The sequence below is a fragment of the Hibiscus syriacus genome, unplaced genomic scaffold (assembly GCF_006381635.1).
Source record: "Hibiscus syriacus cultivar Baekdansim isolate YM2019G1 unplaced genomic scaffold, ASM638163v2 tig00112416_pilon, whole genome shotgun sequence".
In the NCBI taxonomy this organism is placed as follows: Eukaryota; Viridiplantae; Streptophyta; class Magnoliopsida; order Malvales; family Malvaceae; genus Hibiscus; species Hibiscus syriacus.
Genome location: NW_024063328.1, coordinates 120,200 through 139,536, shown reverse-complemented (window position 1 = coordinate 139,536; position 19,337 = coordinate 120,200). Strand labels below are relative to the sequence as shown.

General features: G+C 34.5%; 1 protein-coding gene and 1 pseudogene across 1 annotated transcript; both read right to left on the bottom strand.

Moving 5' to 3' along the window:
* Positions 1 to 29: 29 nt before the first annotated feature.
* On the bottom strand, positions 30 to 12,754 carry LOC120179467 (annotated as a pseudogene).
* Positions 12,755 to 15,045: 2,291 nt separating this feature from the next.
* LOC120179441 (calcium-binding protein KRP1-like) lies at positions 15,046 to 15,591 on the bottom strand. The gene has a single exon (XM_039185034.1). The coding sequence runs from the start codon at positions 15,510 to 15,512 to the stop codon at positions 15,147 to 15,149; it is 366 nt and encodes a 121-aa protein (XP_039040965.1). The 5' UTR covers positions 15,513 to 15,591; the 3' UTR covers positions 15,046 to 15,146.
* Between the last annotated feature and the right edge of the window lie 3,746 nt (positions 15,592 to 19,337).

The window sequence follows — 19,337 nt, the reverse complement described above, 5'->3', positions numbered from 1 at the left end:
AATTATGAAAAAATGTAGGTAAAACCAGATAGCTCTTGATATTGCCAGTTGTAGCAGAAAGCAAGTACATATTCAACAACTTATAAATGTTTGAGCTTCAAGTGGGACAGATATTGTTTCTGATAGTTTGGAGAATAACAGACTGAATGAACCATACAACCATCTTTTATCGAGCCTCTAATGATAAACTTATTTCGTTTCTCGAAGATGATCCGTAGTCGCCTGATGAACAATCTGCTTCAAAGGGTTTCTTGCAAAACAAGAAACCAGGTTGTTTAGGCGAAGGCAGCTCATTATGGCTTACCAGCATCACAACCACGGATGACATGCTGGGTCTCTCTTCAGGATGTTGTTGTACACATAAAAGGCTAATGTGTATGCATTGTAACAACTCCGATAGATCGCTGGTCTCTACTAAGAAACCGTCAACGATATCCAAAGGCTTACCTTCCTTCCATAATCTCCATGCCTGCACCAAAATTCAAACTTTTTAAGCATTTGTAGTTAAGTGAGAAAACAAAGTGACATTAGTAACTGTTGACAATGCACATGTTCAATGAGGTTGCCGCTTTCATTTGCATGGTAAAACCCTCTGTTTTTCATTCCGCTTATAACCTCCAACAATAGTATCCCGAAGCTAAAAACATCCGATTTTACCGAAAACAACCCGTCTGAAGCATATTCTGGTGCCATATAACCACTGCATAACATTGTCAGATACAGAAAATGAATTTTCTTAGTGAGATTAATCGAACAAATAGCATGGCAGTGGCATAAAATTAGTACACTTACTAAGTTCCCACTACTCTGTTTGTATTGGCTTCTGTTTGGTCTCCTCCGAAAGTTCTTGCCATGCCAAAATCGGAAATCTTTGGGTTCATCTCGCTATCAAGTAGAACATTACTAGCTTTCAAATCTCTATGAATAATCCTCAATCTTGAGTCTTGATGAAGGTAGAGTAGCCCCCGAGCAATCCCGCATATAATTCGGAAACGCTTGGACCATGTTAATACTTTGTTTTTCGTTTGATCTGCAAGGTGTGGATTCATGTTAGTCCGACATCTTATTTGATCATGGAAGAAGCAAAAGTGATAATATTGAGAGGTTTCTCGAATGATTTTCAGACCAAAAACGAATGAGTCAAGGCTTCTATTAGGCATGTATTCGTAAACCAGCATTCTCTCATCTCCATGAATGCAGCATCCAAGAAGCCTTACAAGATTCCGATGCTGAAGTTTTGCAACCAACTTCACTTCATTCTTAAACTCGTTCACTCCTTGTCCAGAACTCTTTGAAAGTCTCTTCACTGCAATTTCCTGTCCATTTGCAAGTGTCCCCTGGAAAAGTTTACAATAATTTCATAAGCTTTGAACAAAATTGTGTACATAGAGATCACTATAATAAAATACAGCAACTTTTACCTTATAAACAGGTCCAAAACCTCCTTCGCCTAACTTTTTATGAAATGAGAAATTATCAGTAGCTTGAGCTATTGTACCGAACTCGAAAACTGCAAGCTCCATATCTTCATTCTCGTCTTTATTCTCTTTATCGTTCACATTCTTGTCTTCAACTTCAACTGAAAATAGTATAAAACATAGAATTGGAATTCCGATTGCCTCTTTTCTATATCATCGACTTATATACATGTTTCTGGAACAACACCTAAAATTAAAATGCCCCAAACACTTGGTTTGTAGACCATTAGGCTCTGTTTCTCAGATCATATTAAAAGTTCAAAACCATTCATTATCAATTACTGTTGGTGTTAATGTGTTACCTTTTAACTTTCTTCTGCTTCTACCAACATACCAAAGGACTAAAGCAAACCCCGAAAGCGCAGGAATTACTGTTGCAAGTATGATGCCAAGCTTCACCTTAGCCTTTTTCATCAGTTCTGCCATCATCAATTTCGAATAAGAAGCACAGTAATAAGGATATGTTCTAGTTTTATAAACAATTACCTGAAGCAGATACTCTGATGTAAAGATCCTGTCCATCATCTGATTCGAATTGTTTGATATCAATTAGATCACCGAACCAAATGACGCAGCCACGGCCTCCTCTCGTAACATCTAAATTAGCGTACGCCATACAAGAACAGTTCTTCAAGCACGTTGTCCTACACTCCTTGAGATTCATAGTTTTGTTAACCCAAGTATGTATGGCCTCCGGGGTTTTCACTCTTCTTATTCTGATGAACTCATCTCCTTTCTGGCAGTTCAACGGCTTACTTTGTATACACCCTCCGGAATAATCGTATGTGTTCCATCTTTCGGGCCATTTCGGCTTGAACCCTGTCAAGCAGTGACAAGCCGGAAACGTATTGCTATCACAGTAGCCATTTGGACCACAAAGTGAGTACTTGTCACAGTTGTCAATTGGCATGCTTCCAAACAGCTGCCAGGTTTGAGTGCCTGTGTTCCATGTGTACCTTTCTCTTGCGCTGTCCGTTTGGTTCAAAACACCCCTCGACAGAACTGATTTGTTTTTGAGGTACTGTATGAAGTAAACCTCATTTTCGTTCCAGATGAAATCGTCATCGAAGATGGTATTCCACCTTAAATTTGGATACCCACTAAAATCATTGCCATTCCATAACCCACTGCGTATGTACTTTTCTGAGCCTTTCCATATAACTGTTTCTGGGTTTCCTTCAAGGTCTACACCAAAAGTAAGATCACCTGGAGACGGGTCGTCCCAGTTCTTCCAGGCTGAGAGTCTTCGACCGAGACCAGTTCTTAAATCAACTCCAATCTTCATTCCTGGTAACAACGTATCTGATGGATAATCGAAGCTTTGCCATAAATAATTCTCTGGATTACTATCCCTTTCATCTCTGACAACAAGATTACCAGAATCCAGGAGCTGCAACACTGGATTCTCAACACTTACTGTCGTATTACTAGACCAAAAAGCAGTTGTGTTCTGAACTTGAAGCACCAGTTTGCCACTACTTTCTATCTTCAACAGGCCAGTGGAATCGTTTATTGGGTTTATTCTGTTTGCAACCCAAACAACGGTTTGCATAGGGATATTGTTGTACCAGATTGCAAGGTAGCGGTTCTTAGAAGCGCCGGGAGAGAAGAAACCTAAAGCTAAGGTTCCATCATTGGAGACTAAGGTCATGCCATCAGTGAGCGACTCCGATGGAGAAATGGTGTCGGTTGCGGTCGAAGCTTTTGAGAAGATGACAAGGAAACAACATGTACTGTAGAAATAGAAAACCATTTCCATGGATGACTAGTCTGGTAGCCTATTACTCGCAGAATTAAGCATTGACTATAAAGACAGAGAGTACAAGTGTTTTATATTCAACAGACTTTGAAGATGCTCATCTTTCTCCTTGTAGTGTCATAGAAAAGCATCGACTCTATAATGACAGTGTCATAATTGTTTTTTAAAAATACAATTAAATATTATTTTTTTTAAAACAGTTATGACTGACAGAGACTACAAGTGTTTTATATTTAGCAGACTTTGAAGATGCTTTTCTATCTCCTTTAGTTCAACTGTTGACAAACATAACTCGGTCTCCTCCAGGAACTGAAATTAAGTTTGCAATAATTTATGTGCATGAAACTATGTGTCTGACCAAGAACCATTCAGAGTTCATTTCCTTTAAACTTTTGCTGGTTGCATCAAAAATATAATTTATAGGCAGTATAACTTAAACGACAAGGTGTTCAATATTCTAGAGATTGCATAAATATTGGGTCAAATAAGATTAACTTAATACAAAAATAAGTGTCCAAACTATACCTCAAAAAAATATTTTAGTATCTAAAGAATTTTTTTTACTAAAAATAGGTGTTTAATGTTTCCAACGTTATACTTTTAGGTGTCTATATGTTAATTGCTGTTAAATATCTCCGCTAAGTGACATGTGTCACGTTCTGATAATTTTGAGATTTTTTATAAAAAATTAAAAATTAAAATATTTTTGTTAAAAAAAGCCCTTCCCATGCAGCAGCCCCCCTTCCCCCTTCTATGCCTGCCTGCCGGTCGGCGGTGACAATCACCGCCACTATCATCGGTACCAACATCGACCCCCTATCAAACCCTCGTTGACCTTTCATCATAAGATGTTATCGTTTTCCGTAGAGAAGAGTTCAAAGTTTCATCGATTTTTAAGCCACTATCGCAGTTCTTAGTCGATTCTGACGATTCCGACGTCCATAAGCCACATCACTGCCATCATTCAAACCATCGTGCAATTCCGATCAAAACCCAACCATTTAAAAATGATGATGATGGTCGGAGATTGTTTAGGTTAAAATATTAAAATTGGGAATTGGGGCTTTGGATATTGGAGATTTTAAATTTAGGTATTTTTGGGTGACGGTAAGGACGATAATTGATCAATAGGTGGGTGGCGACGTGTGAGTGACTTTAACACCCTAAATTCCGAGCTGGTAGTTTGAGTTTACCTGAGAGGTAAGTGAACCTTGTGGGTTTTTATGAATTAAGTTGTTGGGCTTAATTGGGTTGCATTTGGGGCCCAATTAGTCATAAAAAGGGGATATTTAATTATGAGACAAAATGCAAATGACTAAAAGTGTAATTAGACCATTGAGGAAAATGGAAGTTGTTTTTTTAGACATGAGGGCTTTCCCATTTCTTCTTCATTTTCTTCCTTCTCTTCTTCACCTAGTCTTCATAGCATCAATTGGTGGTAAGAACTCTTTTCCCCAACTTTAATAATCTTCAAATTCGTTCCTTTTACTCACCATAACTTTCTTATGTTAAGAAAATCTTTGCATCTGTGTTGGTTAGAGGGAAAGGGGTGAAAAATCAAAATGAGAGTGCTTGCTAGCAAAAGGAGGTTTATTTCGAGTTTCTAACATCAAGGTAGTGTATTTCTAATCCATTGGAGTATTAACCTTTCATAAAGTTCAAGTATTTGCTAAGATTTGGTGATTTGAGCATTTTAGGTTTTATCTTTGATTTCTCAAGCAAATCATGTTTTAGGTGTTAATAACAAGTTTTTATGACACCTTAAGAACCTAAACATCTTACTAAAGCTTCAAAATAAGTTTAGAAACCAAACTAAGCCGTTTTGGGTGATTTTTAAGTGATTCTCAAGCCTAAAATAACTGTTTCAAGGTTCGAGTATCGATACTGAGATGAACAATACTGATATTGGATGAATTAGGTCAAAAATTAGGGATTTTAGGCTGGGATATTGATATTGCCAAGGGGGTATCGATACTGCAGGGTGACAGTATCGAAATTGAAGCCCCATTTTCACAACATAATGCATTTTTGGTACCGGTACTTATAGGGGTATCGATACTTGACCATAGGGTATCAATACTACAAGTAGAGTATCGATACTACTCACTTTGGATGATCATATTTGACCCATTTAAGGTCCGTAAGAGCTAAGGATGATCCATAATAGTATGACTTAGTCCTTGAGGGACATAAATGACCAAGCTTACCAAGGAACACTCATAATAGTAGGTTACATCGGGTGTAACCATATTAAGTGTAATACATCAAAGTATATTCAATCAAGGACATATATGGATAGTTGGGATCAAGGATCGTTACAATATACATCCGATAAGTGGTACAATGGTTATGTCAAATTTAGTGATAGTGAAAAGCATGAGCTTCGCAAATGTTTGTAAACCCAAGAAAAGTAAGTTGTCTTTTCCAAATAAAAAAGTTCTGAAGGGAAATACGATAAGGTCGAACAGAGTACCATTACTCAGAAAGGAACCTGAGCAAGATATCGGGCTAGCCAATTCTTCATATAATATATAAGCATTCACATAACGTTCTAGATGAGAGGACGACGAAGATAGTAGTTAGAGTGATGTTGACTTCACTTTAGTGAGTCCAACTATGTTAAGGTATACCTAGGTTACCTTAGTTGCCCTAGTGGGGTATTACCAGTGTGTGAGGCACTTTAAGGGCTAACTAGGGTGCGAGGCTCGAACACACTCAAGGAGCGGGTTAGTGATGAGTGCTTAAAATTGACACTTTTGCTTATTGATTCTCTTGCTTTATGAATTTTTCACTGTTGATTTGGATGTTTCATTTATTTTTTGTGCAATGACTTGTTTACTGGAATTTGTAGTAAAAGGGTGCATTCTACAACTTTTTTTTTATTTTCTGGTCATGGCTGGAGATATAGGCACAACGCAAAGCTGATGTGGCCGTTTCTAGAAGATTTTGGAAGTAACCCAATCAGCACAATCTAAGGAGATATCTTAGGAAATTCAGTTTCTAAATTTGAAATTAAAAACATTTATATTTTCACTTTTATTATTTTGGATTTTATTTTGTTATTTTTTGGTAATTAGAAGCCTATAAATACCCTTCACGGGTAAGGCTTCGAGAGCTATCTATCATAATCTTTTGTCTTGAATTTTTACTTTGTTTAATTAAAGTTTCCTTTTCTTTTTCACTTTTTTTTTATTTTCGAAGTCTTTATTATTTTGCAAAAATATGCTAAGTATGATCAATCATATCATACTTAGCTAATTTCTTTATAGCCGAGAGCTAGCAATGAATCAGTTCCATAAGTGAGAATTGAACAACACTTAATTCCCTTCAGGAAACATTCTTGTTTTCTGGTTTATTAGTTTGGCAATCAACCTTCCTTACAAGTTTTAAACACTTTCAAATCAAAAAGAGCTCCTTGGTCTAGATGTTGTTTAGATATATAGTTGGGAGGAAAGATTGGCCAGTGGCAATTTGACTTCCTGTGAATACACTTAACGGTGGTCCGCTAAGGAAAAACGACATCGGATTTGATTCTCGACAAGACAACATAATCCGACTTAGACATTTCTAGTTTTTAATCTGGTTATTTTAATGACAATAGTTGTGGTTAATCCACTCAAGAATCATCTTTCGAAGAGATACTTGGAAAGATCGATTACATGAGAGAATGGAAAGTTACAATGGGTTGGCCTTGTAGACTGTAACTGATATGAATCCCAAAGCAAAAATCTATGTCGATGATCGATGAAATTGAAACAAAGCTAGCTCAAGGCGATTTTTCTCATTATTGTTTTTCAACTTTAATTTCATCTTCTCCTAATTTACTGCTTCTTCTCAATTTTATTTAATTTACTTTGTCTCATTTTATTCTACTTCATCTCAGTCACGTCTACCCATTTTTTTGTTATAGCTTACTGGTCTGAAATCGACATACATTTACATAAGAAATTCCAATTTACCTGTGGATCGACCCTCTTTATTATAGTACTTATTTATTTTATTTGAAGATGATTATTTTATTTTGATGAGTAAAATGACGCTTGTCAGTTAGCAATGTCAGTGTTATGTAGCCTGTGGGCCTTAGATATGCATGTGTAGTTATGTCAGTTTAGTTCAATTGAGTAACCTTCCGATGCACGTAAATTTTTATTCTTACTCATTGGCTATTTCATATTCAAGGTAGGTTGGGGTGTGTTTTGAGATGCACATAAAATTCTCCGACCTCACCACCAAACCTACCTCATGTCTGTTTGTGTCAGTTTTGCACGTACAGTCTCATCAGTTTAATACTCCAGATATGTAAAAGCTTGGCTTGAAGGCCATGTGAGACTGAGCCAATGCTTCAGTTTGTGCGGGAATTGCACCGATGTTATGTGACCACGAGTTCCCCTTCAATGATCTACCTGATGGCTATGTGAGGACCAGAAGATCATTCAGTATGTTTTTGTGGGAATTACACCGATGCTATGTGACACCGGGGGCTCCCTCAATAAATAGTATCTGATAGTTATGTGAGATTAGATGCTAGTCAGATTTGCATTCAGATAATGCACAGTATGTCAGGTTTGCATTTAGATAATGCACGGGAATATCAGTGTCGCATTTAGATAATATATAATATGTTTAGTCGTTAGGGTTAGGACCCTTTAAAGATGTTCTCATGGCGAGGCCCTTAGCATAGGATTAAGGGAAGCGTGAGACTCATACTTCAGTGATAGAGCAGTAAAGTTTTAAGTGGGTAGCACTTGATCTAGGTCATGCACGTACCTATTGCTTATTGTCATGTCTTCAGCATGCTTTTGTTTATGAAATTCTTATGTTGCTCTAGATTCTGCTGGGCTTTGTAAGCTCAGCCTTATGATGTTTCCATTGGTAGGTTAGTAGCTTGAGCAATTTGTGGAGCACCATCGTAGCATGACTTTTAGCATCTCCAACAGAGTACTATATTGTAGTTTTAGTGGGCATATGTATTCATAGGACCTTACTCATGTATTCAGTTCATTAAACTCAATGTTTGTACTATTTTGGTTTAAATTATGTGTTACAGAGCTATGGTTTTGTAAAATATTTTTATAACAATTATTTATGTTTTTTTTATATCATTCAGTATGTTTGAAAAGGAAATGAACAGGTTTTGAAATCAGGGGTTGCTTTGGTGGCCCAGTGTGATACTTTAGGCCTAATCGTGTTTAGGGTGTTACAGTGACCATTCGATGATGGCGATGGTGGCCGGAGATGGTCGGCGATGGTTGATAATGGGGTTTAAATGAGAGATTTTATTTTTTAGGGGTTTTTTATATTTTGAGTAAAAAAGTTGGGTTTTTTGTAAATAAATTAAACTTTTATTTATTTTTATTATTAAAAAATTAAAAATTATATGGTAGACACCTAAAAGTATAACTGAGAAAATATTAGACACCTACTTTTAACGAAAAATTCTTTAAACACTAATCATGCACTTATTTTTGTATTAAGCCAATAAGATTTGATCATGTACACAAACAAGGAAAACTCTGGCTTGATTTCTTTCTTTTAACAATTTCTACCTATGGGAGAAGAAGAGAAATTTTGTTCCTAATGGATTTGAACTCAAAACTTAGAGAATTTAATAAATTAGTATCAGAGTAATTTAAATCGTTTTGTCTCGGTCACAATAATTTCGACTTAAAGTATGAAATTCCGTTGCGGGAAAATAACATCATATTTGAGTTGAGACAGATTTGAGAGAAAATTTCATTTAACTAGATACTTTGAATTTAGAAAATATATAAATGCTTCATTGAAAGTCAACCAAAGTCAAGTCTGACCAAGAACCATTCAGACTGCATTTAAAAAACATGCCGTTCTTCACGGTCGAGAACCAAAGTCAAGTCTTTCATGGACTTCGAACAAAAAAAAGGGGTCTTGCATCGGAGTAAATTTATAAAATTTTAGAAAATAAAAATAAATTATCAATAAAAAAATAAAAGAAATTATATTATATGAGAATTTAGAATTTTCAAAGGAGCATCGTCCTGGCTAATTTCTTAATCTATTGCTTGGCTACAAGGTATGTCTTCTAAATGAAATAAACATAACAATCATACATATTTTCTATTGGATTTTAAATATGGGAACAATATAATCGGTTGGAATTTGTAGGAGGAACCGCCCCAAGCATCAAGAGAGACAGAAATTTCTACTGATGTTTTGTAGCATAATAGACTGAAAAACCAATAAATCTGTTCTTATCGAGCCTCAAATAAAGATAAACTTATTTCGTTTCTCGAAGACGATCCGTCGATGCCGGGGGATGAATCTGCTTTCAATCGTTTTTTGGTATACAAGAAACTGGGTTGTTTAGGCGTAGGCAATTCATTTTGACTTCCCAACATATGAACCACGGATGACATGCTTGGTCTCTCCTCTTGATGAGTCTGTACACATAAAAGGCTAATGTGTATACATCGTAACAGCTCAGATAGATCGCCGGTCTCTACTAAGAAATCATCAGCAACATCCAAAGGCTTGGCTTCTTTCCATAATCTCCATGCCTGCAGCAAAATTCAAACCTGTTAAGCATTTTCAGATTAATTGAGAAAACGTAAATGATAATAGTATCTGTTGATATTTACATGTTGAATAAGGTTGCCGCTTTCATTTTCATGGTAAAACCCTCTATTCTTTCTTCCACTTATAACCTCCAACAATACAATCCCAAAGCTAAAAACATCTGATTTTACTGAAAACAGCCCATCAGTAGCATATTCCGGTGCCATGTAACCGCTGCAGAATGTTGTCAGATAAGTAAAATGAATTTTATTATTGGGTTTTAGGGATCAAATTGTATGGAAAAGGCATAAAAGTACCACTTACTAAGTTCCAACAACTCTATTTGTACTGGCTTCTGTTTCGTCTCCTCCGAAAGTTCTTGCCAAGCCAAAATCCGAAATTTTTGGGTTCATCTCACTGTCAAGTAGAACATTACTAGCTTTTAAATCTCTATGGATAATTCTCAACCTAGAGTCTTGATGAAGGTAGAGTAGTCCCCTAGCAATCCCGCAGATAATTCGGAATCGCATGGACCAGGTTAATACTTCACGTCTCGATTGATCTAGAAATTACACATTCAAGTTAGTCCGGCATCTTATTTAATCATTGAAGAACCAGAAGTGAAAACAATGAGAAGTTTTCTAATGATTTTCAGACCAAAAATGAAAGAGTCAAGGCTTCTATTAGGCATGTATTCGTAAACCAGCATTCTCTCATCTCCTTGAGCGCAGCATCCAAGAAGCCTTACAAGATTTCGATGCTGAAGTTTGGCAATCAACTTTACTTCAGTCTTGAACTCGTTCAATCCTTGCCCAGAACTCTTTGAAAGTCTCTTCACCGCAACTTCTTGTCCATTTGCCAGTGTCCCCTGGAAAGTTTTACAATATTTTAATGAGATTTCAATAAATCATATACTTATAGGTCACTATAACTAAAATACAGTAGCTTTCACCTTAAAAACAGGGCCAAAACCTCCTTCACCTAGCTTGTTACGAAATGAAAAACTGTCAGTAGCTTGAGCTATTGTCCCAAACTCAAATACTGCAAGCTCCATGTCTTCATTCTCGTCTTTAATCTCTTTACCATTTAGATTCTTGTCTTCAACTTCATCTGAAAACAGTATAAAACATGGAGTTGGAATTCCCACTTCCTCTTTTTCTATAGTGAATACCGAGTACCGACTGATTATTTCTATACATGTTCCTTGGCTAACTCCTAGAAGGCTAAAACCAAAATACCACAAACACTTGGTAACATATTCTCATATGAGTATGGAATAGGGGCTTCCTTTTACCTTCCAAATACTTAAATAAACTTGTGTTAGGAACACTCATATCCCTCACACACTCGACCTCAAGTAACATAGATTAGCAAAAACGATTTCGGTATTTGTAGAAGAAACTGAGTACATTAATGGGGATCATAATTAATGTTACCTTTTAACTTTCTCATTCTTCTGCAAATGTAACAAACGACTAACAGAATCCCCAAGAACGCTACAATTACAGTTGCAAGTATGATGGCAATCACATTAGCTTTTTTCCTCCGATCTGCCATTATGTCAAGATGGACAAATGTTAGCTACTTATCACACAAAAAACCGAAAAATTACAGCTAGATGTAATAAGAACATGTTCTAGTCTTGAAAACCAGTACCTGTTTCTGAAGCAGACACTCGGATGTAAAGATTCAGACCCTCTGATTGCAATTGTTTGATATCAATCAGATCACCAAACCACATGGCGCAGCCATTACCCGTTGAAATATCTAAATTAGTATAGGCCATGCAAGAACAATTCCTCAAGCACTTTTCCCTGCATTCCTTTAGGTTCATAGTTTTATTAACCCAAGAATTTGTGGTGTCGGGGTTTTCACGTTGCGAATTCTGATAAACCCATCTCCTTTCTGGCAGTTCAATGGCTTCATGTGTATACACCCTCCGGAATAATCCGATGAGTTCCATCTTTCGGGCCATCTCGGACTGAACCCTGTCAAACATTGACAAGCCGGCAGTTTATTTCTATCACAGTTCCCATTTGGACCACAGCGTCCATAATTGTCACAATAGTCACTTGGGAAGGTCACAAACTGCAGCCAGGTTTGAGTATCTGGGTTCCATGTGTACCTTTCCCTTGCAGTTTCAATTTGGTTCAGACCAATCCTCGACATCACTGATTTGTTTTTGAGTAAAAATGTGTAGTAAACCTCATTTTCGTTCCACACAAAGTCATAATAAAAGATCGGATTCAACCTTACATTGGGTGCCCCACTAAATCCGTTGCCAATCCATAACCCACTCAGAGAATACTTTTGTAAGCCTTTCCTTAGCACCATTTGTGGGCTTCCTTCAAGTTCTACACCATAAGTAAGATCGCCTGGAGATGGATCATCCCAGTTCTTCCAGGTCGAGAGTCTTCGATCGAAACCGGTTGTTAAATCAACACCGATTTTCATCCCTGGTAACATTGTATCCGATGGATAATCAAAGCTTTGCCATAGGTATTTCTCTGGATTACCATCGTTTCCATCTCTGACAACAAGATTACCAGAATCCAGGAGCTGCAATACTGGATTCTCAACACTTGCTGTCCTATTAGTCGACCAAACAGCTGTTATGTTCTGAACTTGGAGCACAATTCTGCCGCTACTTTCTATCTTCAACACACCAGTGGAATCGTTTACTGGGTTTACCCTGTTTGCAACCCAAACAACAGTTTGCATGGGGATGTTGTTGTACCAGATTCCCAGGTAGCGATTCGTAGAACTGTCAGGAGAGAAGAAACCCAAAGCAAAGCTGCCACCATTGGAGACTAAGGTCATGCCATCAGTGAGTGACTCCGATGGAGAAATGGTGTCCGTTGCAGTTGAAGCTTTTGAGAAGAAGATGAGGAAACAACAAACACTGTGAAAGTAGAAACCCGTTTCCATGGACGTCTAGTTTGGTAGCTAATTGCTTGCAGAATTAAGCACACATTCCATTTGATTGAACATTCTAAATGCAAGTCTTTAGTCTTGAATAAATGACCTACACATGGAATTTGATTAATAAAATGCCGCAAGTCTTTATCAATAATGTCAGAGGCTACAAGTATTTTATACTCAAATGACTTTGAAGATGTCCATTTTTTATTTTCTTAAGGTTCAGACTGTTAACAATCATCCCTTTCTCTCCTGCAGGAACTGGAATTAAGTTTTCAATAATTGAACCCTAAATTCTAACCCAATATTGCTACAAGGGTAGGAAATTTAAAAAGAAATCTAAAACAATTTCAATTTAGACTACAAGAATATAAAACTGTGAGTTTGACCAAGGGCCATTCAGAGTGAAATTAAATAACATGCATTTCTACTCCTACACGTCTCCAGAAAGTCAAATCTTTCATCAGATATTCCACTAAACGTCTGCTGATAGGATCAAAAACATAATTTATAGGCTATAACTTAAGTTACAAGACATGTCTTCTCAATTTCCAGGAAATTGCGGACACACATTGTCTCAAGGGTCGATTAAGATTTGATCATGTTGCATTATCCTTTTCTAGTTCAAGGGTTCTTTAGTTTCAACCAAACGTTGTAAAAGGAAATCTTTGGGACTCAAAAGCTTTGACCGACTTTTTTTTCTTGATGCATAAGTTCAATTACTTAACAATAAATATTTTATCATTAGACCCATAAATGATGAATTATGTTAAAGTTGGTATCTTGACTCCGTTCCTGACCATACATTAACAATCACTTTGATCCTGGCCGGTATCTCATATCTATTAATTTCAGTAATCTTAGTTTCCATGATAACTATAAGACAAGTATTTCATTTTTTTAACGTCATTTTCCTGATCATACATTAACAAATCAACAAGAAGCTTTTGAAGGCTACAATTGTAAGGAATTTAAGGAAAAAGGCAAAAGGGTCCTGAACAAATTTAGACTCTTCGTCTTTTTTAACTATCCATGTCCAACATATTCTAATTATGATAGTCGAACTCGATCCCAATTTCCTTTAGCATGCCGTTCGCTAAATGTGTTCAAGTAAATTCGAATCAATTGATTCTATAATTCCAACGGTAAACCATAACGTAGTCCAAGTCAAAATCTATTTTTGAAGTGAATGCGTTTTGATTTTAAGAAAGACTATCCGTCAATCTAGTTTCTAGAAAATTGAGAATTTAACCCGAGAGGTTATGAGGTGCTTTTCGATTCTCACGATTCATAATCGAGTCATCGCTTTAGCCTTTGACTATGGAAACTTAGCTAAGTATGATAGAAATCATAAACATTTTTAAAAAGAAAACTTTTAAAGAAAAATAAAAGAAAAAGTAAAACTTTAAAAAACTAAAGAAAGAAACAAGAGAATTCAAGAGTGAATGATCTCAACGATGAGACTTACCCATCGGCATTTATAATCTCAAAAACCCTAAAAGATACATTTTAAATTAAAAGATAATTCCTAAAATAAAAATAAAAATAAAATTACTGACTAGATGCCACATTAGCGAAGTCATGCCCACTAATCTAGTCATGATTCTAGAAAATAAAAAATTGCAAAATTTCATCAGTTTTAACAACGTTTTTTAAAATCTATTGCCCTGCATTGAAAATGAATGAAAATGTTCAAGTTAGCAACTTAAAATAGCTAATCAAGGAGTAATTAATCACAAAATAATGTATAATTTAAGAACTAATTATGTGGGAATAACGTAATTTTAAGCTTTTTAGAGGGGTTTCTCGGTCTGTTGAGGAAGTTGTCGGTTGTATTAAGGAAGCTGTTAGAATTCGTTTGTACTTTTGTTGTATTGACAGGTTAGATGGGGTGAATGTCGATTTGTGTAGTAGGTGGGGGGACCCATTGATGGGTCATCTTGATTCTGTCTTTTTGTAACAGCTTTGCTGTTTTTTCTTTGGATTAATATACAAGTATAAATTCATGCATAAACTATAACTGCAAAAGTCAGACTTTTGGATTGAATAAAAGACCCCCGGCATTCGAAAGTCGATGATTATTGGTCGATAAACTCTACATGTCTTCACTGATAATGATGGAGATCACTAATAAACTGAAGACGGTTGCCAAAAAGTCAACCCTTCTGCATTTACGAGATATTGCTAACACATTTGTCTCAAGGGTCAAACAAGATTAGGTCTTGTTTAACTGCTACTATTGAATTTCCCCTAATTTCCACCACATTCATTTTTATATTTGAATTGCATATAAAAATTTAATGCTCGAAAGACAAACTTCATTAAGAAAAATTCACCACACAAATGTAAAATTTTGATAAAAAAATTTCATTTTTTTACTATTCTTTCTGTATATTCAACAATTTAATTAGAAAGACAAATATAGGATGAAACAAGAAACTAAGAAGTACCAAAAGGTATCAATGAAAATCCTTGAATTCATGTTCGAAAGCCTCCTTTAACAAAAACCGAGACGCTTCCATCAACTCAGGGCTCAACCTGAACATCAACACACAAAACTCCATCTGGTTGAGCGCACCGTCGCCATCGAAGTCACCTTCTTTCATCATAGACCTCAAATCATCATCCGTCAAGCCCCGTAACCCCAAAAGCGCCGAATTCAAGCTATCAAAAGTGATGACCCCTTTCTCACTGTCCATCAACAGGCTGAACCCATTGCAGAGCTCCCCTATCAGACCATCCCCTCCGAGCTTGTTGGCCATCACGGGCAAGAAATCATGGAAACCCGAAGAGTTTTGTGAGCCCGATGGAGGAATTGCAGACATGGTTGACGTGATAACAAAGGGAACGAGAACGAAGAAATAGAACTTTGGGAATTGATGTTTTTGTGGAATGGGGTGACTGGGGATGTTGGAATGGAATATATAGAAAAAGGTTAATGCAGATGAGTTGAGCTTTCGAAGAAGACAGGTAATATGGTTGTTTATGTATTTTTTATATTTCCTAATAGGCCAAAGTTTAAGTCATTAAACACTAGTTTGTACAAGATTAAAAGAATTATATTTTAATTAATTTTTTATTAGATTGCATAGTTAAAATGTGTAATTAGAAGTCGATTTTAATCACGTGTAAATCTTAAATTTTTTTTCTTTTAATCTTGTATAAACTAGTGTTTAACTACTCAAACTTTGGCCTGTTACAAAATATCTAAAGAAAACTTAACCAACTAGGGAGATAAATGAGACGAGACGGATCGTGAGTTATTCGAGATCGACTTGATCAAAGCTCGATAAATACTCAACTCGAATGGACTCCACTCGAGCTCGACTTGAGTTTTTAATGAGCCGAAACGAGCTACTTGATACTCGACTCGAAAAGCTCGCAAGCAACTCGAAAATATAATATATTAAATTATATATTTTTTAAAATAAAATTATTAATATTATTAACATTTGAGTTGGTTTTTTAAAAATACAGCATAAGGTTTTCATGTACTTAAGGTCCAGGTTTGAGTTTGAATTATGAGCTCTAATCGAGTTAAGTTTAAGTTTATTTTTTGTTCATTTTGAATTTTTTCGAGCTTTTATGAGCTTCAGTTTATGGTTTCGAGTTCGAATCGAGCTAGAAAATTCTAGGTTCGCAAGCTTTCGAGTCGAGCTTTATTTTAGAGTTTTCGAGTCGAGTCAAGATTAGCAATATTCGAGTTCGGATCGGCTCGTTTACTATCCTATAACCAACCAAAACAGATGTAATTATTTGTTGATAATTAAATACATGTTATATATTTAAAAATGTAGTTAAAATAAGATTTAACATAAAAATTAAATTTATATTTTTATATTCTAAATTAAATTTTTTATTTTAATTAATTAATAATATTTATTTTGAATTAAGAGTATAATTTTTTTTGTTTCGTAATAGGCTAAAGGTTTGAGTTGTTCTATTGTCACTTTTGTTTTCGGTTTTTTGGCATTCCTTATAAGTTAAATAAGAAATGTTGTGAAACTTTTGACAAAAATTGTTTGTTGGCATAGTGGTAGATGGGCATGCTTATCTCCTTGGTAGGGTGGGCTTGTGACCCGAACTCGACGGGTTTCGATCTGACCTAACTTTATCGAGTTGGGTTTTTTTTTAAAATTTTGGATTTGGGTCAGGTCGGGTCGAGTCAAGTTTTTTTTAAGGTAATGTTCGGGTCGGGTCGGATTCAAGTTTATGGTGAAAAATATCCGATCCGAAAAAATATAATTTTACTTTATATATTTAAGAATAATTATAATAATACCCCTCTATATATTAATTTTTTTCAATTAAATCACTATTTTTATTGAATAAAAATAATATTTTATTATTATTTTGGGTCGGATCGAGTCGGATCGAGTTCAAATTTTATCTCAAAAAATTAGATCGAGTTATAATACTAGTCATTATTGACACATGTCGTCATATAATTATATAATTAAATATATTAAATGAATTTAAAATTATGATTAATTTGATAGAATGTGTAAGTAACAAGGGTTAAATTTATTAACTTCCACATTAACATTTTTATTAAATATTAACGACGAGTGACTTGATTGAATGCATTTAAATAATTAGGCGACCTAAGGCGACCTAATTGAATGCACTTAAAAGTTTTATTAAAAATGACCTCTTAATTTCTTCTTAAACTTCAAAATATTTAAATTTAGAATTTAGAATTTATATTTTAACAATCTAAAATTAATTTTAAAATTTATATTTAGAATAAATAATTTATATGCAATATATGTATTAAATAATAATCCTTATATGTAATTAATTCTTGTTTTGTCAACTGTATATAGGGATGGCAACAGGTCAGATCTGGACCGGATCTATTTAGACTCAGATCCAGACCCATTTTCACATCTTGGATTTAGATCCACCTTGGATTTACAGGTCTTGAAAATTGGAACTCAAATCCAGATCCAACGGATCTCAAGGATCCGAGTCTAAAACAAGTCTGTTAAAAAAATGACCATTTGACCTATTTTTTTAACGTAATAAAACTATCATTAACTAATTTCACATCACATTTCCAATGGAGAAAATATTAATTTTAATATAACTAGTAACAGAATAAAAAATAATAAACTAAAGTCTCAAAAAAACTCCAACACAATTACACAAAATGTCTTTTGAATAACACAAACATTAAAAAATATAGATCATGAAACATTTTATTGTCTCAAGCTAAGTACCACACTTCTACCTCCTTAGAGTGTTAGGTGGTGTTTGTTTTCACTTTGCAAGCTCTTCAAACCACTTATGTCTGCGTCGCGCAGACCACACACAGACATTAAGCTTCGTAAACTGTTTGTTTTTTAGAAGACATAAGCTTTTCAAACGTCTGCGCGAGCTCTTCTTGGTGCAGACATGGTTTTATGTCTTCAAAGGTCTTCAAACCTCTTCAAGAACAATTATAAAATATAGTTATTTATTAAAATAATTTTAAATAATTTAATAAGGTTATTTATTTTAAAATAATTTATTATAAAATAATTTATTTTAAAATAATTTATTATAAAATATGGATTGATTTATTTTAAAATAATTTATTTTAAATAATTTATTAGTATGGATTGATTTATTTTAAAATATGGATTGATTTATTTTAAATAATTTATTAGTATGGATTGATTTATTTTAAAATATGGTTTGATTTATTATTGTAGTTGTATGAATTGATTTATTTTAAATAATTTATTAGTATGGATTCATTTATTTTAAAATATGGATTGATTTATTTTAAATAATTTATTAGTATGTATTGATTTATTTTAAAATATGGATTGATTTATTTTAATTAGTATGGATTGATTTATTTTAATTAGTATGGATTGATTTATTTTAAATAATTTATTTGTATGGATTGATTTATTTTAAAATATGAATTGATTTATTATTGTAGTTGTATGGATTGATTTATTTTAAATAATTTATTATTATGGATTGATTTATTTTAAAATATGGATTGATTTATTTTAAATAATTTATTATTGTAGTTGTATGGATTATTTAAATTTCAGTATTATAAAACTAAAATTATTTAAATCTCAGTATTGCAAAACTCTTTTAAGTTTAAAAAAATCAGTTTATTTATATTTCAGTTCATTTTAGCAGTATGTAGATGTTAAAAAACAAACAGTCTTCTTCTTGCAGACTACAGACTTTTGGTCCACCACTTCTGCTGCAAATGCCTGCAGATGTGGTCCGCAGACTGCATACCTTTTACCTCTGCAAAAACAAACACCACCTTAGTCTTCATCATTACTTAAATCATCAACATCCTAAAACAAACAAACAACTAAAAGAGAATTTTGTTTAATAAAAATAATATTTACGAAATTTAACTATTAATATTAAGGTTATGAAATATCAATATTTGTGAAATTTACATATTAATTTAAAACTAAAGGTGTGTTTTTCTATAAATGGGTAAACGGGTTCAGATCCGGTATCTTAGTGTTAGATTTGAACATGAATCCGTACTTTAATCAGAGGATCCAAATTAGGTTCGGATCCGTCGGGTCTAAAATTTTAAGATCCAGACCCTATATAATGAATCTAAATCTACGAATTCAGATCGGGTCTAGAATCTATTGTCATCCCTAAATGTACCTTTCAAT

Bases quoted from the DNA above. Each gene is read 5' to 3' on its own strand.
- LOC120179441 (XM_039185034.1), bottom strand. From the start codon at position 15,512: ATGTCTGCAATTCCTCCATCGGGCTCACAAAACTCTTCGGGTTTCCAT.